The sequence below is a fragment of the Colias croceus genome, chromosome 16 (assembly GCF_905220415.1).
Source record: "Colias croceus chromosome 16, ilColCroc2.1".
NCBI lineage: Eukaryota > Metazoa > Arthropoda > Insecta > Lepidoptera > Pieridae > Colias > Colias croceus.
Genome location: NC_059552.1, coordinates 3920892 through 3942868, shown reverse-complemented (window position 1 = coordinate 3942868; position 21977 = coordinate 3920892). Strand labels below are relative to the sequence as shown.

At 33.7% G+C, this 21977-nt stretch overlaps 2 protein-coding genes across 2 annotated transcripts in view; one reads left to right on the top strand and one right to left on the bottom strand.

The window, feature by feature from the left end:
• LOC123698312 (serine/arginine repetitive matrix protein 1) overlaps positions 1-21977 on the top strand; it is a 146171-nt gene that overhangs the window by 6227 nt on the left and 117967 nt on the right. The gene's annotated exons all lie outside the window — the stretch shown is intronic.
• On the bottom strand, positions 14046-19136 carry LOC123698320 (uncharacterized protein ZC21.3-like). Its single transcript, XM_045644903.1, has 4 exons — positions 19106-19136; positions 18099-18691; positions 16683-16895; positions 14046-14685 (listed from the first exon to the last, which is right to left on the bottom strand). Exons 1-4 carry the CDS (start codon positions 19112-19114, stop codon positions 14331-14333), a joined length of 1170 nt encoding a protein of 389 aa, XP_045500859.1. The 5' UTR covers positions 19115-19136; the 3' UTR covers positions 14046-14330.

The window sequence follows — 21977 nt, the reverse complement described above, 5'->3', positions numbered from 1 at the left end:
AGAAACACTTTGGTGTCCAAGATTGAAACTCTTTTGGAAGAAGTTTCAAAGTGGGGTCGTAAAAACCTCGTAGAGTTTAACCCCACTAAGACGCAACTATGTGCATTTACGGCCAAAAAAAAGCCATTTGAATCAGCTCCCCTCTTTATGAACACTCCCCTCAGCGTCAAGTCTAGCATCGCGATTCTTGGCGTCAGTATTTCTGACGATGTTCAGTTTCGCGATCATTTGGAAGGCAAAGCTTCTCTAGCTTCAAAAAAACTGGGCGTCCTTTACAGAGCGAAGCAGTATTTCAGGCCTGACCATCTTCTATTACTATATAAAGCTCAGATACGGCCACACATGGAATACTGCTCACATCTCTGGGCCGGCGCCCCGTTATACCAAATCCTTCCACTTGATCGCGTTCAACGTAGAGCAGTTAGAATGATTGGCGACCCAAGACTTAGCGATCGGCTTGACCCTCTTGCTTTGCGACGAGACATTGCTTCACTGTGTGTCTTTTATCGCATATACCATGGGGAGTGTTCAGAGGAGTTATTCGACCTCATACCTGCAGCGGAATTTCACCACCGCTCCGCCCGTCATAAAGCACACTTCCATCCACACCATTTGGACCGCTGGCGAACGAGTACCGTACGCTTCTCGCGACACTTTTTACCCCGCACTACCACCTTGTGGAACAGTCTACCCCCTTCTGTATTCCCGCACGTGTATGACTTAAATTCCTTCAAAAAGAGAGCCTATATCCATCTTCGACAGCCGGTAACAGCCTCTCAAAGGTAACTTTGTCAGTGCTCATGGGCGGTGGTGTCACTTCATTAGGTGATCCACCTGCTCAGTTACCTGCTCTTACATAAAAAAAAAAAAAAAAAAAAAAGGCATTTTTGAAATGGAAGAAAAGTTTCAACTTTCAAGAACTGGATTCTATTTTATATGTATATGTATCTTTTTAGGTTTAGCAACAAGACAACTTTTTGTAATGAATCATTTAATGCAATTAATCATTTAATTATACCCTCCTGATTAAATACAATATTTTTCGCACTGAATACGGTACTTCGAACTTTTTTTGTACTCGAAAATATTCCAGCCAAATTAATATGTTGCTTGTAGTATTTTTATTTCCCAATTTCATACACATTATTTATCAATAAACTTAAAATTGGCTCCAGTATTGAGTACCTGATTCATAAATCATGAAATCCCTGTCAGATTCAATCTACAAAGTTTGATCTTTTGGCATGCGATAATAAAATTTATTTTACGGTTGCAATATTTTCATTTTTCCGACATTATACATATGTATCGTCTCTCGAAAATAATTTAAAGTTTAAACGTTTAAAGAGTAATTATAAGAGGAGAAAAATATGAAAATATGGATTTTAGCATAAAATAATGTGTAATAAAAAAAAATAGACACTATAAAATATTTTCTTTAATTATTGTTTTTTTTAAATAAATAAATAAGTGGATTTACTAATACTGGGAAGATTACTATTCATATTTCGTATATCGCAGTTCAAGATTGCATTTATCAAAACCTTATAATTGAATTAAATTATTATAAAGAAAGACTGATTGCGATAACATTACATTTTAATCCTTATAAACAGTTTAGTCTTAAATCTGAGCATTATGATCTGTACTTCCCTTCGGCTATCGGTAATTAAGTCTGGTTTGGATGGGTGTAATTGAAAATGTCGATCGGTGTGATGTTCATTTTCCAGTAATTAAACGTTCTGATGACATTGCAACCCTTACTGTAGCCTCACTAAAATTAATGGTTACTTTAAGGAAAGAGAAGGATTTTGGAATAGGTGGTATTTATTATCATAAATTTAAAGAGCTTAAAATATGTCTGATACGTTTTAAATACAATTAATGTACCATTTTTAAGTTGAGACAACTACTGTTATTATACTAATTAAAACTATAGTTGTTAGTTAAGAGTTCACTATACCTAAGTGTGACATGAATACATACAATTTCAAGCCCACACAAGAAATGTTAAGGTATAAATCAACACATTTTATGTTATGCATATTAGCGTTCATACGATTATTATAAACTATAAATTACAAACCACACACATTTTGCACATTTTCAATATTATTATTATTAATTATGAATGAGTAAAGTTTAAATTAAGCCGACGTTTATTTGAGTATTTCTAAAATTGATGTCTGCTACCTAAATTTAACAAACGACCAATAAAGTGCATATTTTTGTGACAGCATAAAATAAAATTATAAAACACGTTGTTCTGCAGGAAGTTTTAATAAAAAGGCAAGTATATTTTCTTAATTTTCATAAATTGTAGAGTTTACTTAGAAATTAGAACTAAAAAAGTACCTAAGTACTAACTATTTAGAAATCAAATTAATTCATCACAATCCATTAAAATATAAATACTTTACAAACAGATGAGCTTTAGCGTAAAATATAAATTCGTAGACATTTCACTTATCCCAATATTACAAATACTATTGTTATACGACGTTCCCTTCTGTAAATACTAAATCCGATTTTGTTTTCTTATGAAAATCCGTGTAGATTGGTTCTACGATATTGGCAAAGTTCGTAACGAAATACCGACTCGATTGAAATAAGCTCCCAGTTGACATGCTTCTGTTTACTACAAACTTGCTTTTGCAAAACACAGGTAGGGTTTATTCCCAAATACTTTCAGTGTATCGCTTATATTTTATTCATTTATATTGTGAAATTTCAGAACTTGTTATTGTATTGTGAGGTAAATATCATTTTCTTGGTATATTGTCTTTTGTTTCAGATATGATTTTACAGCAAAATTTTGTACTAGTGTCAAGGTGGTATAAAAAGCTGTGAATGTAAAAAATGTAGAGTCTTGTGTATTTTGTTGTAAGTCGTTTTTATTGCAGTTAATATTTAATATTGGATACAAAAAATCTTTGATACGGAACCACCATCTCCTTAAAATTAATTGTATTATATTTACTTTAATTTTCATCTTTTTCTAGTAGCACTTATAAAAATAATTAACTCCATCAATTTCGAGATTATGCGATGATATATTGCAGTTAATACCTTTGCTTATTACCAATTACCGCATATTAGAAAATAAATAACTTTCTTACTACCTTTATAACCGAACTTTAGTCGTTTATACTGTTTCCAAGTACGATATCGTCTTTTCATCGTAAATACCCCATTAATACTGGATACAAACTCGTTATGTATTGTTTTGTTATTTTATAGATTGCTTCAGAAATAAAACTCTTTAGGGTAGGTGAGATAGTATCTTCTTAATTTTATAGCACTCGTGAATTATATTTATAGGTGTTTTGACGATTCGATGGCTCAAGATGAGTTAGGGTGTATTTGTTAATAGCTTTTTATTTGGTTATTTAAAGTGTGAAGTTATAAAATTATATTAAGATTAATGAAGTGGAAAGAAATAACCAATAAAAAAATGAAATGAAATACGTTTATTATGAATAAATAAACAAATAAACCACAAGAGGCCTACCACTCAGTGCAATCTTAGGATGCCTTGTTGACAGTGGATGCATTTAATACGCCTTTTTACTTCATAAAAACTTCTGAGATTTAGCGTAAAAACAGAACATACATAGGTACATACTTGAGAATTAACATATGTACGGGATTAGATGTGAATATCAATGTCATATTTTTAAAAACTATTTCTATTGTATATTTCGCACTAAGTATATTTATTATTTCACCCTTGGCATCATAACACCGACTACATAACAAAATGTCCGTGACAAAAGATTTATTTTTATAGAGCTAAAGATTTATTGTTACTGCTGCGTATGAGATACATATAAGATTATATATAATTAGGGATGTGACGACCCCATCGCCCCCGGTTGGCATATCTACAATAGATATCCCAACCGTGCAGTCAGTCACCCCGCAGGGCACCTTGTGGCGAGGTGTTGGGGAGTAGCGACCCCGCGGGAACCGAGCGCTCCCGGGGGAGGTCCCTGTCCTCACCTCTGGGCTGTCCCGGTGGCAGTTCGGAGTGAACAATGACGAGGTTCAGGATCCCCCACCTCTGGCTTGCCTTTGTTGGCCGTCCAGAGTGGAGCCGCTAGAGCTATATGCTCGGGGGTGGAAGTGTCTAATGGCGTAATAGCGGTGAAACCCGCTCCGGGCCCGCGGGCTCGCGATGGTGAAACCGGTGCCGCACCTCTCTACACCCCCAGCCGTTCAGCTGCTGTTGCCCCCTTGTTGCCATTATCGGTAACCTTTTTGGGAGCCCATCGACCGAACTGGCGAGTCACCGTCTGCCATAATTTTCAATTTTTAATATTGAAAAGGCAGACGTCCATAGCCCCCATAGACCCAATATACCAGTCCATCTAACACCCCCTTCCATAACCCAGTTTTATTCATTTCCATTTTTCTGCAATAGTCCTACATTGGCCGCGGACTGCCCAGGGCTGTATCTCGATAGTGCAGCCATGGGCAGGCTGCGGCTGGTGTCCCACAACACATTAAATTCTCTAAAGGGCCTCTGCATGTTGGACCTGTGTCCCCACGTAAGCCTTCCAAAGGACCGGGTATCATCCTTACGGCGATACCCGTGTATTATGGAGAGAGACATAATAATAATAATAATAAATACACTTTATTTAGCACCAGATAAAAAAAAGCAGACAATAAAACAAAAAAAAAAAGACAATATTACAATTTATGCCAAAAAGGCGGCCTTATCGCTACTCAGCGATTTCTACCAGGCAACCTATGGGTAGGATTTTGAATTAAAAAAGGGGAAAAACAATAGGTGGTGCAGTAGATTATGAAAATTTAATTATAATAGATTTAAACCAAATAACTACTTATAAATAAATACATAATGAATATGATTTATAAATACATATACCTATGTATGATATATATATATATATACATATATATAAATATAATTATAAATCTATATACTTATATATTAATACAAATAATACATAATATTATAATTTACAATAAAATAAATAGAGATAAACAAATACAGTAAAAATACTAACTATTTATCTGGGAGGAGAAATGATTGAGTATTAAATTTTTAAAAATATTCAGTGATTTCGCACGTCTGATTTCTATTGGTAGAGCATTCCAAAGGAGTATGGACTGGACATGGTAGGATTTGTGGTAAAATTTGGATTTATGGGGAGGGATTTTCAACAGCAGGTTGCCAGTGCATCGCAGATTGAACTCGACATTCGAACGGAATTCAAATTTTTCCTTAAGGTAGGCAGGGGCTTGGGGATAGAAAAGGATTTTGTACAATGATGTTAAGATATGCATGTTACGACGTAAACGTATAGGTAACCACTTCAGCCTGTTACGATACTCTGTGACGTGATCATACTTGCGGAGACCAAATACGAACCGTATACATACATTTTGTAGCCGTTCGAGTTTGTCTAATTGTAATTCGGTAAGGTCTGGATAGCAAATGTCGGCATAATCGAGGATGGGAAGGAGGAGGGACTGTGAATATTATACGTTTATCTTCAATGATTAGTTATTGTTCAATGTAACCGATTTGTAGAATTATTTTATCCTGAAGGTGTTAACTTCTGTTATTCTGTTATAGTACGTTCAATATGTCTTGATGGTTGTTTGTAGTGAATGCCACAATTTAAATCTGTTCTTGAGTATATAATAATTAAAAGAATTGCTGGTTTAATAACAGTATTGACATGGTAATAATATCAATTTATATTTCCGTGCTACTGAATTATGAAAATAAAATATTTATTTAAAATAAAATATCTACTTATATTGTAAATCTTGCACCACTATTTTCTGACTGAAAACGAATTATTTGCGAGGGAAATCTCGTAGTGAAATATCGAAGCGAGAATCAGGAGGCGGGCATAGACTTTGATCTCACCATCGGTTGCATTAAAATTTACATATTTTCTGTTTGTATTTGCGCTTTCACTTTGATGTCCTTTCCAATGCGGTTCCTAACTTCGTATAGAGTGTAGACATCGATCGTTGGAGTAACTTGTTTATGCTGAGCGCTACCGACATAACTCACTTTCGGACCCTTTGTTTTGAAATACTCCGCGGTATTAGTATTTTGAACATTATTAAATAAGTATTCAATTGCGGTTTTATTTGTATTGTACAGTAATAATAAGCGGATATATCAGGATCAAGTAGGTATTATAAATTGATGCTGTTAATGTTTTCTGTTTTACACAAAAACTGAAAGCTTTGTTCAAAGGATAGATTATGTCACTTATTTGTAAATTCGAATTCATTAAAACAACTGGAAAAGTTAACGTATTGTTAAATAATATTAAATATAAGTTCATTAAGAGCTTGTTTGCAATAATTTAACATTATTAAAATTGAGAAATTGTAAGGTTAATGGTTTACAAAAAAAAAAAAAACACTTATAGAGCTTTACTCACTTTTAAAATATTCTTACTAGTGTTGAGGCTTTAATAAAATGCTTTTATGACATGCAATAAAAAACATAACGTTTATAAAAACGCATTCGTGGTAAAATTAAAATCTGTTTTTGAGTTAGTTTATTGTGCAGTTTAATGACGGATTTATTATTATGGCAGTATGTAGGGCCTGAAGCTGACAGGTTCTATGGAATATATACGAGTTCAAGTAATATGGATTTTTTCATACCAGGTTGTAACCATGAGCGTCATAAAGAAGCTAATTATGTAGTCGTGAAGGGATAGAAGTTGGTGGAATGAAATATTTTTAATTGTTTTTAGAACAGGCTAGGTTATTCCAGAAGATGAGATGAAAGGTAATACTTTTCCGCAAACTAACATAATATAGTATTGTATTTCAGACTTCTCGTTTTAATTGAAGTTTACATAAAGGTATTATGTATTTCTATATAGTGGATGTCTTTACTAGAATATATTTTTTTCAAAAGTGCACTAACTAAGACTCTACACCATACTCTACACTAACTTTATGTCAAATTATAAAGGGTTTTTGTCTAACTGTTCACGTGCGTTTAAAGTACACCTTTTATGTGTAAAAACGTCGCAGTCATGAAAATTATTTCTAATATCGTAGATATAAATTAATTTTAAGAGTCATCTAATTTGTCTGGCGTCGCGACGCAATCAGGTCTATTCAAGAGCAGTAAGTAGTATGAATTGTATGCGTATTATCCTTGCATGATACTGAAATTAAGATTTAATATTATCTATATTTGACTGTAGATGAATCTTTTAATAAAAATTTATCAAGTATTAATCAGATAATACCTATTAATTATAATGTTCTATGCCCATTAGGATAATTAACTTTATTTTGCAACCCATACATTATATTATTGTTTCCATCTCTTGAACAAAAATACGTAACAAAAAGCTCTTAATTAACGTGCTATGTCTGATTATGAAAAAAATCGACATAAAAAGGCAATGAGTTCTTTAAAATTTGGATTTAGGTGTTGAAACAGTGCACCAGCCAAAACCACCAGGCTAACCTTCAAAAATTATTCATTAACACAGAGGAAGAAGTTAAATGAGTTTCTCAGCCAATCAGACATTAAAAACTGAGGCCCCGTTTTTATTTGCAAGATTATTTGGAATTAGGGAGTAAAATGACTAGAAGCGTTGGCTTTGATTATTCAAAAGGGTGAAAGTTAATGTAATAGAATGAACGTGATACGGATATTTTATGATATATTTTTATATCATTTCTTAAAGAAATAGCAGTATTTATACGGATTAGTATTATTCCTTATTGAATACATTATTTTAATGTACGACAAAACGATATTTGTATTGATATTGTAATTTAAAACCGCAACTTAACTTTCGAATGAAAATGATAAAGAAAACATTATAATGAATATCAATAAATGATTTATATTTATTTACTAATTTAATTTTAAAGGATATCACTAGATTAAATTATATCCAGTAAAGTAAAATCAATGACATTGTAATAATTTATGATCTTCCCACGACTGTCTGTTTCCGTTCAAGATGAATATACTATTTTTTTTGCTATCGAAACCACTTTAATTTATAACTTTAACTTTATATTTTAATCATATTGCATAGAGGCTTTGATAATAATTAAACAAGTGATAACTGCGTTAAAAACAACCGACTTCAAACTTGCACTTGCAAAATTCACAAATACCTACAGACAAAATGCTCATAAAATAAAAACTACTGGGCCTATCCGAATAAAATTTTTATGGGACCAATTCGACACCATCCCGCATCGAACAAAAAAAGAATCACGTAAATCGGTTCAGAAACCTCGGAGTAATCGGTGTACATACATAAAAAAAAAAAAAAAAAAAAAATATACCGGCCGAATTGATAACCTCCTCCTTTTTTTTGAAGTCGGTTAATAAAATATCCTGAGTTAAGTGTTAACAACATTAAAACGACAACAATTAACGACTAAAAATAGCTTGTAGTCTCATGGAAGGTTCTAGCAAAACATGGAATTTTTGGTAATTGGGAAGCAAATCGTCTGTGTAAATAATACCGTTGTTTAGGCATCTGTGAATTCTAAATGAGGATGTAGATTTCGGTTTAATTAAGCATCCAATAAAAAGTCACGGAATTTGAATAACAATAAGGTTTCCTGTCTGGTCGAGTTTAACTTTGAAATTTCTGATTAGGATTTTTTTGTTCCCTTCAACTTTGTGGCTTGCAAGTTCAGTCGTTTGATGTATCATGTTGTTTTGTTGTGCTGGTTCAACATTGTGGTTTTGTGTTTTGGTTGTTGTGTACAAGATGTTTATAATATTATTAAAACTGTTTATGAAGTTTTAAACTTTGCACTACTGTTTTCATTTTGATTAGTATATTTTTTTTAATTTCATTTAATTTCGCATGCAATATGCAATGCAATATACACAATAATATAATTTACTTTACTTTCTATCCTATTACTTTTGATTGCGGATACATTTATTACACGCTCAATATTAAAAGAAAGCTACAAAATGATACTTTCGATTAATTATCTATACCTTTAGATAATAATATAAAAAATACCACAAAACAACAGGCATATAATCATAACTCAGTCAGATAAGAGATGCGTTTGTTGAGATCATGTTCAACAATACATATACAATTAGAAGATACATGGCTGACTCCGCGGAATGCATCCGCTTTCAAGTGTGATAGTGAAAATTGTTGCATGCTGGTGATTTATAACCTATAGTAGTAAGAATAACCTATTTTCTAAGGTATTAATGAACTAATTTCAATCTATGAAGTGAAAGGAATATGATGTAGATAGAGCCTGTTTATTTCAAAAATAAAATGAGACTGTTTTTGGAGTCGAAAAGAGATTCAGAAGATGTTATGAGGAAGATGTATAAGCTTGTTGAGGTTAAAAACCTACCTAGTTTTTACATTATTAAAAACGTTATAATTATTGAATAATTTAAATATTACATGTTCGACCATTCGAGATATTTATAAATAAACGGACGATTTGTATGTCAATAGTTTAACAATCGATTATATTAGCATTTATTATATTTTTGCATTCATTAATATCATAGGTTTATAAGAGAACTTTGCTATAACGAAGAGCTTTATATTGACAGTAAATAAAACATCTTTTTGTAACCTTACTTCTTTAATCCTTACAATTATAAATGCATTGGGGAAATATTTACAATAATAAATATAAATAATCACAGTACTTTTTCTACAAATACGCTGGGGGTAAATAGCTTTTCATGGAAGGTCCGGCGCGGCCCAAAGGTGGTAAGCCCTGTGAATGAAAAGTTTTCACATGTTTTTGAGGCACATCTGAATACTGGTTGTTATTATGAGCCGAGTTCCTTTGACGCTGCAGTACTTTGTAATTTTTAATTATGCCTTGCAATTCTTCTTCCTGTTGATTTAATGTACGATACGATTTACTTCTCTCTTCTGTACTTCTCATAATTTCTTGCTTCTCCTCTTCTAAAGGAATAAAGTTCGCAGGTGTATCTCTATTGGACTGAAAGTTATCGTAAGCTGATTTACTTTTAGGTTTCGTTTTTGCAAATTCCATGTGATTTTTCATTGCTATATAGTTTAGTACATCAGTAATGTCCATAGGCTTTTTCTTCATGTTTTTGATTTCATTCTGAGGTTTGGGATAAAATTGAACATTGTTTGTAGGTTTCTCTGCTTTTTGTTCCGAAACATTTGTATTATTTTTTACATCTGTTTTCTGCTCTTTACTGGTTTGTTGAGTATTTTCTTGTTTTCGATTTCGAACTAAATTTTTCAAAAATATGTTCTCTTGGATCAACTCTTCCATATTTTTTTCTGTTGTGTATTCTTGTTTATTTGAATCTTTTGAATTTGTCATAGGCTTAAAATTATTATTAATTGTTGGTTTTAATTCGACTGAAGTGCTTAGTTGTGGTTGAATGGTTGTAGATTGCCTATTTTCTTCAGTAGAATACCAATATCTATTTGCGGGAACAATGTTTACTTGTTGATTATTCATATTTTCGATATTTTTGGTAGAGTATGTATCAATCGTGACTTTCTTTGGTTCGTATGCCGTATCGTCATAATCATATGATTGTGTCACTTGTTGACTAGGAGGTATAAAATTCTGCTGCCTTATAATATTAGGGTACGGATTGTGTATATTATTTTTAGGTTGAATTTTCACTTCATCTTCATATCTTTCAAAACGTTGAAATATATGAGGGGATTCAGTTGTTGTAGATAATATGTTAGCTTCATTAGATTTTGCGTATAATTCATTTTCAGTACTTGAACTATTTTCAAGATAATTATAATTTCTTAGCTCGGGATTATTATTGTTTTGGTTGTTATTATAAATGTAATCATTATAATTATTATTTAATGTATATTTAGGGGGATCGGGTTTAATTGTAGTAGATTGTTCAAAGTTATTTTTAAAATTATGGTTATTATTATATTCTGTTGCTTCGTTCGCAGTTTGTGCTAAAAATTGACTCCTTATCATGTCTGTATATTGATCAGGCGTCATATCATTGAAGTTAATAATAACATCATCACCATCTGGAGAGGATCGTGAAATTGTGCTTTTGTTAGGATTTTGTTCAGGATTATTTGAATTCATGCCATACTGCCATCTCCAAAGTGGTTTAGTTTCCGAATCAATTTCCCTAGCACTGGCTTCATAGTTCATTAGCTGAGGCATTGAAGATTTCTCATTATTTGACGATCTAGATATAGGTTGGACAGAAGATGTTGGATTATGAGCACCTTGAGATGCAGAGAATGTAATTTGTGGACCTATTTGGCCAACATTTGCTTTAGCCTTGCTTAACTCAACGGCAATGTCAAAGCTTGTCTTAGGAATCTGGTTGCTCGCTGACGTTACTGCCATATTATTTTGAGAATTGGAATTTTGTGCAAACCCAAAAGAGAATGCTTCCGGTGTCCTACCAGTAAATAAACTTCGAGATGGAGCATTTGTGAAATGAGATGCTTTGTCACCAGCGTTGTTTTCATTTTCGTATTCTTCCCAAGATGCTTTCATGTGTGGAGGTCTTCTGGCTTCCTCGGCCAAATTATATTGAACAGCTCTGAAATTGTATTTTTATTTTTTAAATTCGAAGTGTTATAACAATTTAAATAAAATATGTGTAGTAAAACAAAATTGATATCGAAAAATTAGTTAATAACAAAAAATTATTTTACCTTTGTATAATTTCTGGTATTGGCGGTGGAGATGGTAAGTGTTCACCACTGGCTCGGTATCCATTAGAGTCTGCTACATAATGAACTGTGTACGTTTGTCCATTATCACCGACGTAAGAGTATGAGCCTTCAACTACTTGTTCTTCTTTATCAGTGCCCATGTTTTCCATGCGACTGTGTTGCACGTAATGGGTCTGATCTGCTCCTAATGCTCTAATAAGTAAGAAAGTTATATTTAATTAAAGTTCATAAGATAATTATACGAATACCTAATTAATAGTTTTGCTTAATTTAGCTTTCGCTCAAAAAATAGCACGACAAATGTTTCGCACTATCTATACTAATATTATAAAGAGGAAAGGTTTGTATGTATGTATGGGTTTCACGCATAAACTACTGGACCGATTTTGATGAAATTTGGCACAGACAATCTTTAGACCCTGAGAAAGAACATAGGCTATCTTTTATTGCGAAATATGTACCACGGGCGAAGCCGGGCCGGATTGCTAGTAGTCTATACGATTGTCTATAGGTGCACGGTACAGTGCTAACTTTATTCGTAGTATATCTTAGAATTTACGTAATCTTGAAAACTCTCAATGCACCTATACTACATGTTATTTTATTACATAATAATTTAATCAATATACTATTATGAATCACGCATCAAAGTAAAAACTGTTTATAAAACATAACTTGATGAGGCTTTTGAAAATTTTACTTACTCGTAACTAAAACTTCCATCCAAATCCATTTCGTTTGACAAACGTAAAATCGGAATCGCTGGTTCCGTGGTAGACGAAAAAAATATGTTAGGGATCTGAGAATACGCTGAATTTGAATGTGATTTCAAATGGTCGCTTAAATCGTTTCTTTGAATTTCACTAGTTAAAATCATTCTCCTAGAGGCCGCGTTTGAATTCGGGGGCCCCTGAGTTGAGGCAGCTTGAAACGACTCAGGTTCTTTCCCGTCGATTCTACTTTGTGGTTTTTGTTGAAACTTCGGTTGATAGTTAAACATTTCAGGGAGTGCCCTACTTTCCCTTTTCTCTTGATTAGGTTGCGTCATATTTCTCTTTAATGGACTGGGATTGTGATTAATTACTGGCCTTGGAGTTGATATTCGTATTTGACTAATTTGCTCATTATCATCTTCGTCATCGTCGTCGAAACGAGGTCTTAGTGTCGAAGAGAACATTCCAGAAAATGGTGTCGGATATAAAGACGGTGCTTTAGTTCCACTGGGTGGTAAAAATTGAAATGGTAATTTGTTCATATGATTCATTGTAAAATATGGTATTGGTGTTTGCGGTTCAGGTGGCAAGTAAATTGAACTGTCCGATACCATTATCCCCGAACTGGGTGTTTGAAATTGCGGTGGAAATGGAAACTGCTCCTGTTGAATCCGTTGACATTTTGTACACACTGCCAAACTTGTTACTAAAAATATTAGTATTATATTCACACTACAACGATCACTTCCACTTGCCAGCTTCATTTTATTGAAGCTGTTCAATTATTGTTTTACAAACTAAATACGTCACACTGGAGCACAAGTAGAAAATAGACTGATAATGAAAATGAATTCCGCATATATTTATATGCACGCGATGTGATGTCCAGGCATTCGTGAAAATCTCGCTTGGATATTGTTTTCTCCGTTGTAACAATTACTTTAATGAACTTGTATCTTGAGTACATTGTGTATTATACTTTTCCACAAAACAAATACAATTTCATTACCAAATAACTTTAAACTGTACATATGTATGATACTTTCAAATGTTTGTTCGTATCGAAAAAACAAAACAAACACAAGCAAAATGATGCACGGCAGTCTTTTTGCGGCCCTTGCTGTTTTATTAATTAAAAAAGGGTACAGTCGCAGCAACTTTTATTTGAGAGGGACAACTCGATAAATGTCCCGATAAATTGGACATTCTAAACAAAACGAGAGGTGCATGCGTGAGTCTGAAAGCGTAAATGATGCAACGCGTATTGGTCAGTGTCAATGTCCGAATCGACCGGTTATTCAAAATATTGACATTTCAAGGGCAGAGCCAACAGTTAAATCTTAAATCGTGTAGGGTGTAGCGATATCCGTTTAGGATTAACTCAATATATTCTGCAATTTATTACGATAATGAAAAAAATATTATCAGAGTATTAATACATCATCTCGTGACATAAGTTTAGAGTTAGTTGTGAAAATTAGGGAATATGGCTTTCTGTACAGAAATAGCATCTTATTTTTTAATTTTATTGTTAATCTTTAAATAGATTCTGAATGCGAATTGTTAAATAAAACAAAAAAATTAATTTCATCATTTATTAATTAAGATTACATTACATCTAAAACTGGCATCGACAATCAATATCACATATTATAGTATACATCGCTCGCAGAAATCAGGTTCACAATTTATGTCGTGAACGAGATCACTGCTTAGTCTTATGTATAGATTAACTAAATCACGAACAAAGTTGATCAATCATTAAACAAAAAAATATTATCATTGAGAAACATTTTGAATTACAAAATATCAACTCATAATTTTACTAGGGTTCGTGAAATAGCTATACTAAACTGAGGTAACATTTTTAAATGCGTTAGACTTAAACTTATGAAGTCTCATTTCGTTATCGTCATTACTTTCCGTAAGAAAGGGGTGGATAGAAGTTGTTTTGTTGTTGTTGTTCAGCAGGATAGCTTTGTTGAGGATAGTTTTGCTGGGGATAGTTCTGCTGAGGGTAGTTCTGTTGAGGGTAGTTTTGTTCGGGATAGTTTTGTTGAGGATAGTTCTGTTGGGTATAATTCTGTTGTGGGTAGTTCTGTTGGGGATAGTTTTGTTGAGGATAGTTAGTTTGCTGATTGTTGTCTGGTTGAGGTTTGGGTTGGATTTGCGTGGGAGGCCTTATGGGTTTAGGTGGTTGCAGGGCTTGTGGCTTATTCTTCTCAGCTTCGGCTTTAGCAGCTTCCTCCTTGGCGTTTTGTTCAATGGATCTGTAATATAAACTTATTGTTTATTTGTATCCGAGTGAATGCTTTTTAAATTGTAATATTAATTCCTACACAAATTAATAATACACACAGTAGGTTTAAATTAAATATTAATAATTTTGAATATCAGTAATCTAATAGCGCCTGTGAAAAGCTACACAGAAAGTTTGTGATGATAAAAATAAACGTTTATTACGACTGGCGAGCTCTATATTCAATGCTTACTACAATACTACTTATCCCATCAAAAACATCCTGTAAAAAACCCAAGTCTCGCATCTCAGTCTTTCTACCGTCAAAAGTTGTGAGATCCATCTTTTCTCGGAGGCTTTGATGTCTCAATTTTTGACAAGTCTGGGTAGTTGTTTTTACCATTGCCGTCGAGTACAGGTCGGCGTCAATGTAGGGGTCTCCGTGCTCGTCACACGTATACACTTTGAACTCGTCCCAATACGCTACCACATACTCCACTATAGCAAGTCTAATCTCATACGACGACTGAGTATTCCCATACATAGAGAATGACAAAGAATGAAATAGACACGAACCATCACCAGGTATACGGACAATCCGGTGTGGGCATGCATGGTCATTCACATACAGTATTTCCGAATCCATTGCGACTACTAGTACTGGTAGATATGCAAGATGTAAGAATACAATTAATACTTAAACGTAATTTTGGTCTCGTTATTTCGACCGACACTATTAAGTAATAATATTTGAAGACTAAGGTATTTATGGAAGTTCCTTAAAATTAACCAAACAAGATCCCAATCGTAAGCAAATAATATCAGTAAACTAATGAGCAAGCCTTTTAGTCGTAACTGTAATTTATCAATCGAAATTATAAATGAAAATCGCAAACTTATAGGTTAGGTTTCGAAGCACATCCGAACAGCATGAGGGCGCTCGCACGTATGCGTGCGGCTGCCGCTCGCTCGAAGGCATTCACATTTCATTGTTCTGTCATTTTGGCGTATATTTTGCTTGTCAGTCATAGAGTAAAATAGAGGCCAGTCTGTCTGTAAGGAGGCTAGTCGCGCCAACAATTTATATATAACAGATTTAAATTATAATATATTGTTTTATTAGATTTTCGTACTTCAAGACATGTCCAATCATGTGTTTTTCATTACGTCGACCATTTTACAAGTAATAATGTTGTTCAGTTTCATGGGCTAAACACACCCTTACCCACCCTATACCCCCTCCCTTGCCTCATATGGTAGGTATACCTATCTACACCTATTAAATTTATAACCACCACCAACCACCAACTGCATCAATAACTTTGTAATCCCATATAAATATATGGGATTACAAAGTTATTGATGCAGTTGGTGTATTTGGAAAACTGGACCGAAATTACAAAATATTTAAGTTTTCCCATGATTAAGACACTAAACTCTATATGTATTCCAAATATGAAGCTTCTAAGTCTGCTAGAAGTGCCTTGGACTTTTGATGATCGGTGAGTCAGTGAGTGACAAAATTTAGAAACTTTAACAAGTTGTCATTCTTAAACTACTGGTTCAAATTGACTGAAATTTTAAATATTCCGTGTTTATACAATGCCGGATTAGTTACTGAAGACTCAGGTTTCTTGCTTTATCCACAACCGAATTAAAGGGGGTCGAAAAAGGCCCGAATTGCTTCGAGAAAAGGATGGTACGGCCGTGCCGCTTTTTTTTTGCTCGACTTGGCGGGGGCACTGCCGTGCCCCCAGATCAACGTCATCTTACGATACATTGATACAAAAATAATGTTTACTTTGAATATGTGACAAAAAATTCGCAAAAGCGATTGAAAGAAATGAGTAACTTCTAAGTAAAATTAACTTATAGAGAAAATCCAAGTTAATATTTATGTTGCTCTACATAATTTCAAACTGCGTTTCTGCACAGACTACACATAATTTTATAATCTATAAATATAGTAAACGCTTACTTTACTGAACTTTGTATCTTTCTAGTTATAGTATATCAAAATAAACTTACGCCTGAATCGCGGGTGGGACTGGAGGCGGCTGCGGGAGGTGAGCGCCCTCAGCGTGGTACCCGGTATTATCTGCCCAGTACTTGACGGTGTAGACCTTTCCATCAGCACCCATGAAGGAGTACATGCCCTTCTTGACTAAGTATTCGTTTTCCGTGTTTGGGTTGACTAGGTAGCCCTCTTCCATGACGTGCGTGCCGTCTCCGATTTCGTATCTGGAGATAGTGTTATAATTAATAATGAACTAACAATTTAAGGTCCAATTTAATGATGTAAATCCTACAAATTTAGGTAACGTTTGTAAGAAATATAAGACCTTGAATAATAATTCTATGCTTTTATTTATTTGAATAATCCACTACGACCAGAATTAATCACTGGATGTGGTTCAATATTTTTTTAAAGTGATAGATATTCACGAAGAAAAATTTACAAGTATTTAACTAATGCAAAATCGAAAGGAATTGATTTATAAATATAGATTCTAAAAGTAGCGATCTACAAGCACAAATTTACGTTTTATGCAAATTAAGTTCGCTAAAAGCAATATTCGGAAACAGTTAAATTGCCAATAAAATAACAGGATATTGTGACAAATTTATGTCAAATGTATACCTACAATAGCAAAGAATAACCGTTAGCTTTTTTCTAAAAATCACTAATGTGACAAAAACAAGACGCAAAAATAAAAAAAATAAAATGTTAATTAGAAGCAAACTGCGAACTTTAAAAGGGTGTACAGTGTACGTCTTTCTAATACTTAAATTAAAAACGGCCAGATTTAAAATAAATTTACGGCGAGGTTGTCGATTTATATAAAATTTATATGGCTTAGCTTTTTTAATAAAAATCCTTAATGTGTGGGTACGTAATAAATAACCTAAGAAAGGATGTGGTCATTACAACCACGCTCGGGTTTATTTCCTCTGCAAAATTAAAACCGACCACTAACCTTGAACGGGAGAGATAAAAGCATTTCTTGGATTTAGTATCAGAATAAGAATCAGCCCGTAAAAACGTATCTTCGTGTTGTTATTTGCTAAATTGAATGTTTTTTTTTTGTAGAGACACATAATATATGAATATTTTTTACACACGTAGAAAACTTTACTAACGATTTAATTAATTATTTTATGCCAATCTATCGTTTAAACGACTATTGATCTTTTTCTACAGATTCAATTAATTAGCAATTAAGTCTTTAATTTCTATGTACATTATTAATTGTTTAATCAATTATATTATTTACACAATTTTATTTATAAATTACAATGAGAGCCTTTTAAGTTTATATGTAATCTTGTAATCTTACAAGACTCGTGTAGGAAAGTTTACTTTCACACTAAAGGGACTTTACATATAACACAAATCTCATGAAGAATCTAGTGTGAAGGGCTTTATAAAAATGGTATACTCACTCATATTTGTAGCTGCCGTCTGCTCCCATGGATTGTTCGTTCTTGATCACTGGTACGAAGGTCGTGGTGGTTGGTGCGGCGGTGGTGGGAGCTTGACTCCAAGTAGACCAAGGCCGTTGAGTGGTTGAGGGGTAGTTCACCCCTTCCGTTGGATAGGGCGATGGTCTGTTCCATGATTCCGTCCAATAGTTGTTCTGTGCATTTTGTGGGTTCTGGGTTGGATTGTAGTTGTTCTGGGGCTGATTGTAATTGTTCTGGGGAGGATTGTAGTTGTTTTGGGGAGGATTGTAATTGTTCTGGGGAGGATTGTAGTTGTTTTGTGGTTGATTGTAGTTGTTTTGGGGAGGATTGTAGTTGTTTTGCGGCTGGTTGTAATTGTTCTGGGGCTGATTATCGCTAGCTCCATAGTAGCGCGGTCTCACACGCCTCTTCAACTTCCTCCTGGGTTTCAAGTGTGGTGTACTGGTCACCGGGTTCAGATCCTCGTGAGTTTGTAAGCTCAGTGGTGCAACCGCGAGCGCATCTTCTACTTTTTCATCTTGCTTGATTTCGTCGGCTAACGAAATAGCAAGAAACACGGCGAATATACAGAGCTGAAAATAAAAATAATCTGGTTAAAATATTAGTTTAATATTCAGTCCTTTAATTTAATTTGTAAGGGCAGTTAGATAAACAGTTTAATGCGCTTATTTTTTGGTTTCCACTAATTAATGTCTAGTGTAACATGAGAACGAGGAGACCGTTAAAGATTTTTAGATATTTAAATGATTACATTTAAATTAAATAAGTTGTAAGCTTCCTCTATAATTAAGTGTCCACGCCAAAGTCGTGTCATTAGGAAATCGCTAAATTAATTCAATTTTATAAATGATTTAATGTAAATTTTTGACTCCAACAGTGTGAGCACGAATACACTCTATTTATTATTGAGCAAATAAAATATTTGAGATCCGAATTTTTAAAAGCACGATTATTTTCACTAATTTCACTGAACGCCAAGGACTCACCAGCTTCATGTTGATGTCCTTCCGAGTTCGCGGCGTGTACGAAACTGTGATGGTATGGGGTCCTCGCACATTTTTATAGGAAAATTATCCTTGGTCCTCGTGCGTTTGCGCATCATGGGTTGGACGCGACACATTGACCTCGCTACATATTATACCTCCGATGTATGGCGTTAGAGAAACGCATTCTGAACTTGCCAATTTTTTGATAGTGACATCACAGTTAATTTCGATTTTCGATGATTTTTAGTTTTGTATAACGTGTTTCTTATTTGTTGAAACTTATTCAATGCTCTTTCAATTAATGCGTTGCAAATAAACGTGCTTTTTCATGTTTTATTGAAAAACGTGACTATTTTACGAGGTCGGTATAGTATGAATGAATGGTTAGATAGCCATTCATAAATTGAAGGAGTGAATTGCGTTAGTTTGTCGTACACTTAGCGAAATACCATTTCTGTAAATTTGTTAATAAATGTAAAGGCTATAAGTATGAGTCACATTTCGAGTCAAACCGTCAATACATTTTTTATGTAAGTGAAAAAATAGAATTCACGATGCACTGAAAAAATAGAACTCAAGATGCACTCTGATTGTTTTTGCTTTGATTGTTTTAACACTGGTGTTAACAAAAAATTATAAGAAGTAATTGAAATGTACTTTACCTGGCTGTATACTCAACACTGGTTAAAGTAAGAAATGAAATATGAATGTAATGGTAAATGTCGATAATTAAAATCGACACAAGCTATTAGGCTGGTAAAAAGAAATACCATAACTGGTTAAAAGCTTCTTTGTCAGGTCTTGACGGATTTTACAAAAGACGTTGCATTAAATATTCTTATTAAGTTATCGAGAGATCAAGATTATGTTTGCAAGTCGGTACTTTATTCAAAGGATAAGTAAACGTGGACGGATTATTCATCTCGTAATTATAATATTGGATGTAATTGTTTATGAAAGATATATATTGAGATCGGAGGCAATGTATTTAAGCGACATGTGGTTAGTAAATAGGCACCATCTAGGAGACAGCAATTATACTTACATTATTTTTATACTAAGAAGGTCTTTGTATAAACTTTTCTTAAACTGAAGAATCTATCTTATCTAAAGAAAATGGTCGTGTGTAATATTACAAAGAGGTAAAGTCTAATTTTGTTTGTTTTTTGGGACTTTTTAATCTTTAGAAGTACGTAACCCATCCTTAAAATAGTTTCACAAACAGCAATCTATAGTATTCAGGAAAGACGCATTCGTACTTTTTTATTCCGGGTCAACTCGTTACGAAGCTAAGCATTTTAATAAAATATAAAATTCAATATGAAACTTTAGAGAGCTCTACATCGCTTTTTAATTTAATATGATTAATGATTAATATTATTTATGTTTTGTAGGTATATTATATCTGGTAGCGCTTCAGATTAAAATATCAATGTAACTCGAATGTATCACTAAAATTGTTTCACACATCAGTTCATTTTAATAACCACATACGAAAAAATCAATCAACGAGCTTATAACGTTAGAAATTTTGACTTGTTCGTTTTCGATATGAAAAAACGAATAAGTAATGAAAAATGTTATTCAAAGCGAAACCAACCAAGTGAAGCGTAAGCTCTCATAAAATAATTCTTTATTGGAATCCTTGAAAAATGTGATTTGGGAATTTGATTTTTTCACACTTATTAAATTTATAAATCTTAAATTTCTTTATTTTTTATTGTATGTTTTAATTCTTTGTTAACTTAATAAAAAAGCACAATTATTTATTGATAAGAAGATTTAATTGCTTACATCTAAACATACCTATTTTTATTATAATAAAACATAGGTAGTATCTAATGTTTTCTTTAGAGTATCATAAAAATTGATTTCCCTCTTTCAATTTGCTCTTTATAATTTGTAGATATTCTAAATATATTATTGTAACTTATTCTCATATTTCAGTCCGCTCTTTATAATTCGTATACAATCTAAAATTTAAAAAATAACAAGGAAAATCGTGTACACGTTACAAAATGAGTCATATCAAATGCATGATCAATATTTCATAAACAATATTCTATCTAAATTGATTAGCGGACCTTCCCGTATCACATTTATCACATCATCCGTTTAATTTTAGTTTAACTTTGAATTTAACCTTTGTTTAAAATGAAGTCAAAAGCTAACGTCATACAACGTTGTAATGAAGCACATAATTCGATTTTAGGCTTATCTTCGTGTCCTAAGTGGATTTATATCTTGACAATAAAACAAGATCTCATGTCATGGGTTTATACATTAATATTTGCTGGGACATCTAATTCCCGCTGCCACTAAAAATTCTTTCTGTGATTGAGTTAAATGCATCAGTAAATTAACACTTAGCGGTTACTCAAGCTCTGGCATTTCAATTTGGGGACCCGATTAAATGCTAATATTGCTCATATTAAAGGTCTCAGCACACATATGGGATCGGAAAGGGATCGTAACCGTAACGCCTTTCGCCTCGCTGTCAACCAGGCGTCAACCTACCGTATGCACGTGACGAAAGCGTATCAGCAGCGCCTGTACGTCAACTCGGCTACGGCTAGGCGACACCGGCGTTACGCCTAAAAACGGTAAGTACGGCAAGTTCGTAAGCGCGTGGACGGAGAGACGTAAGCGCGGGGACGGAGAGACGTAAGCGCGGGGACGATGAGCCGTTAGCGCTTGAATTGCAAGTTCGGAGCCTGTCCCGAGGGGAGGCGATTACGTTACTATTCCGATTAGTGTGCGTTGCAGTAGGGAGTTTAATACAAACCATTCTGAACGGCTCGAGGCGATACGGTTACGATCCCTTTCCGATCCCATATGTGTGCCGAGACCCTATTGCTGCAGTGGGTTATTA

What these genes read in the sequence shown, in the direction of transcription:
- LOC123698320 (XM_045644903.1), bottom strand. An exon ending in GACGGCAGCTACAAATATGA is followed by an intron (nt 16,896 to 18,098) that starts GTGAGTATACCA and finishes CACTATCTCCAG; the next exon opens with ATACGAAATCGGAGACGGCA. An exon ending in GTCCCACCCGCGATTCAGGC is followed by an intron (nt 14,686 to 16,682) that starts GTAAGTTTATTT and finishes TTTATATTACAG; the next exon opens with ATCCATTGAACAAAACGCCA.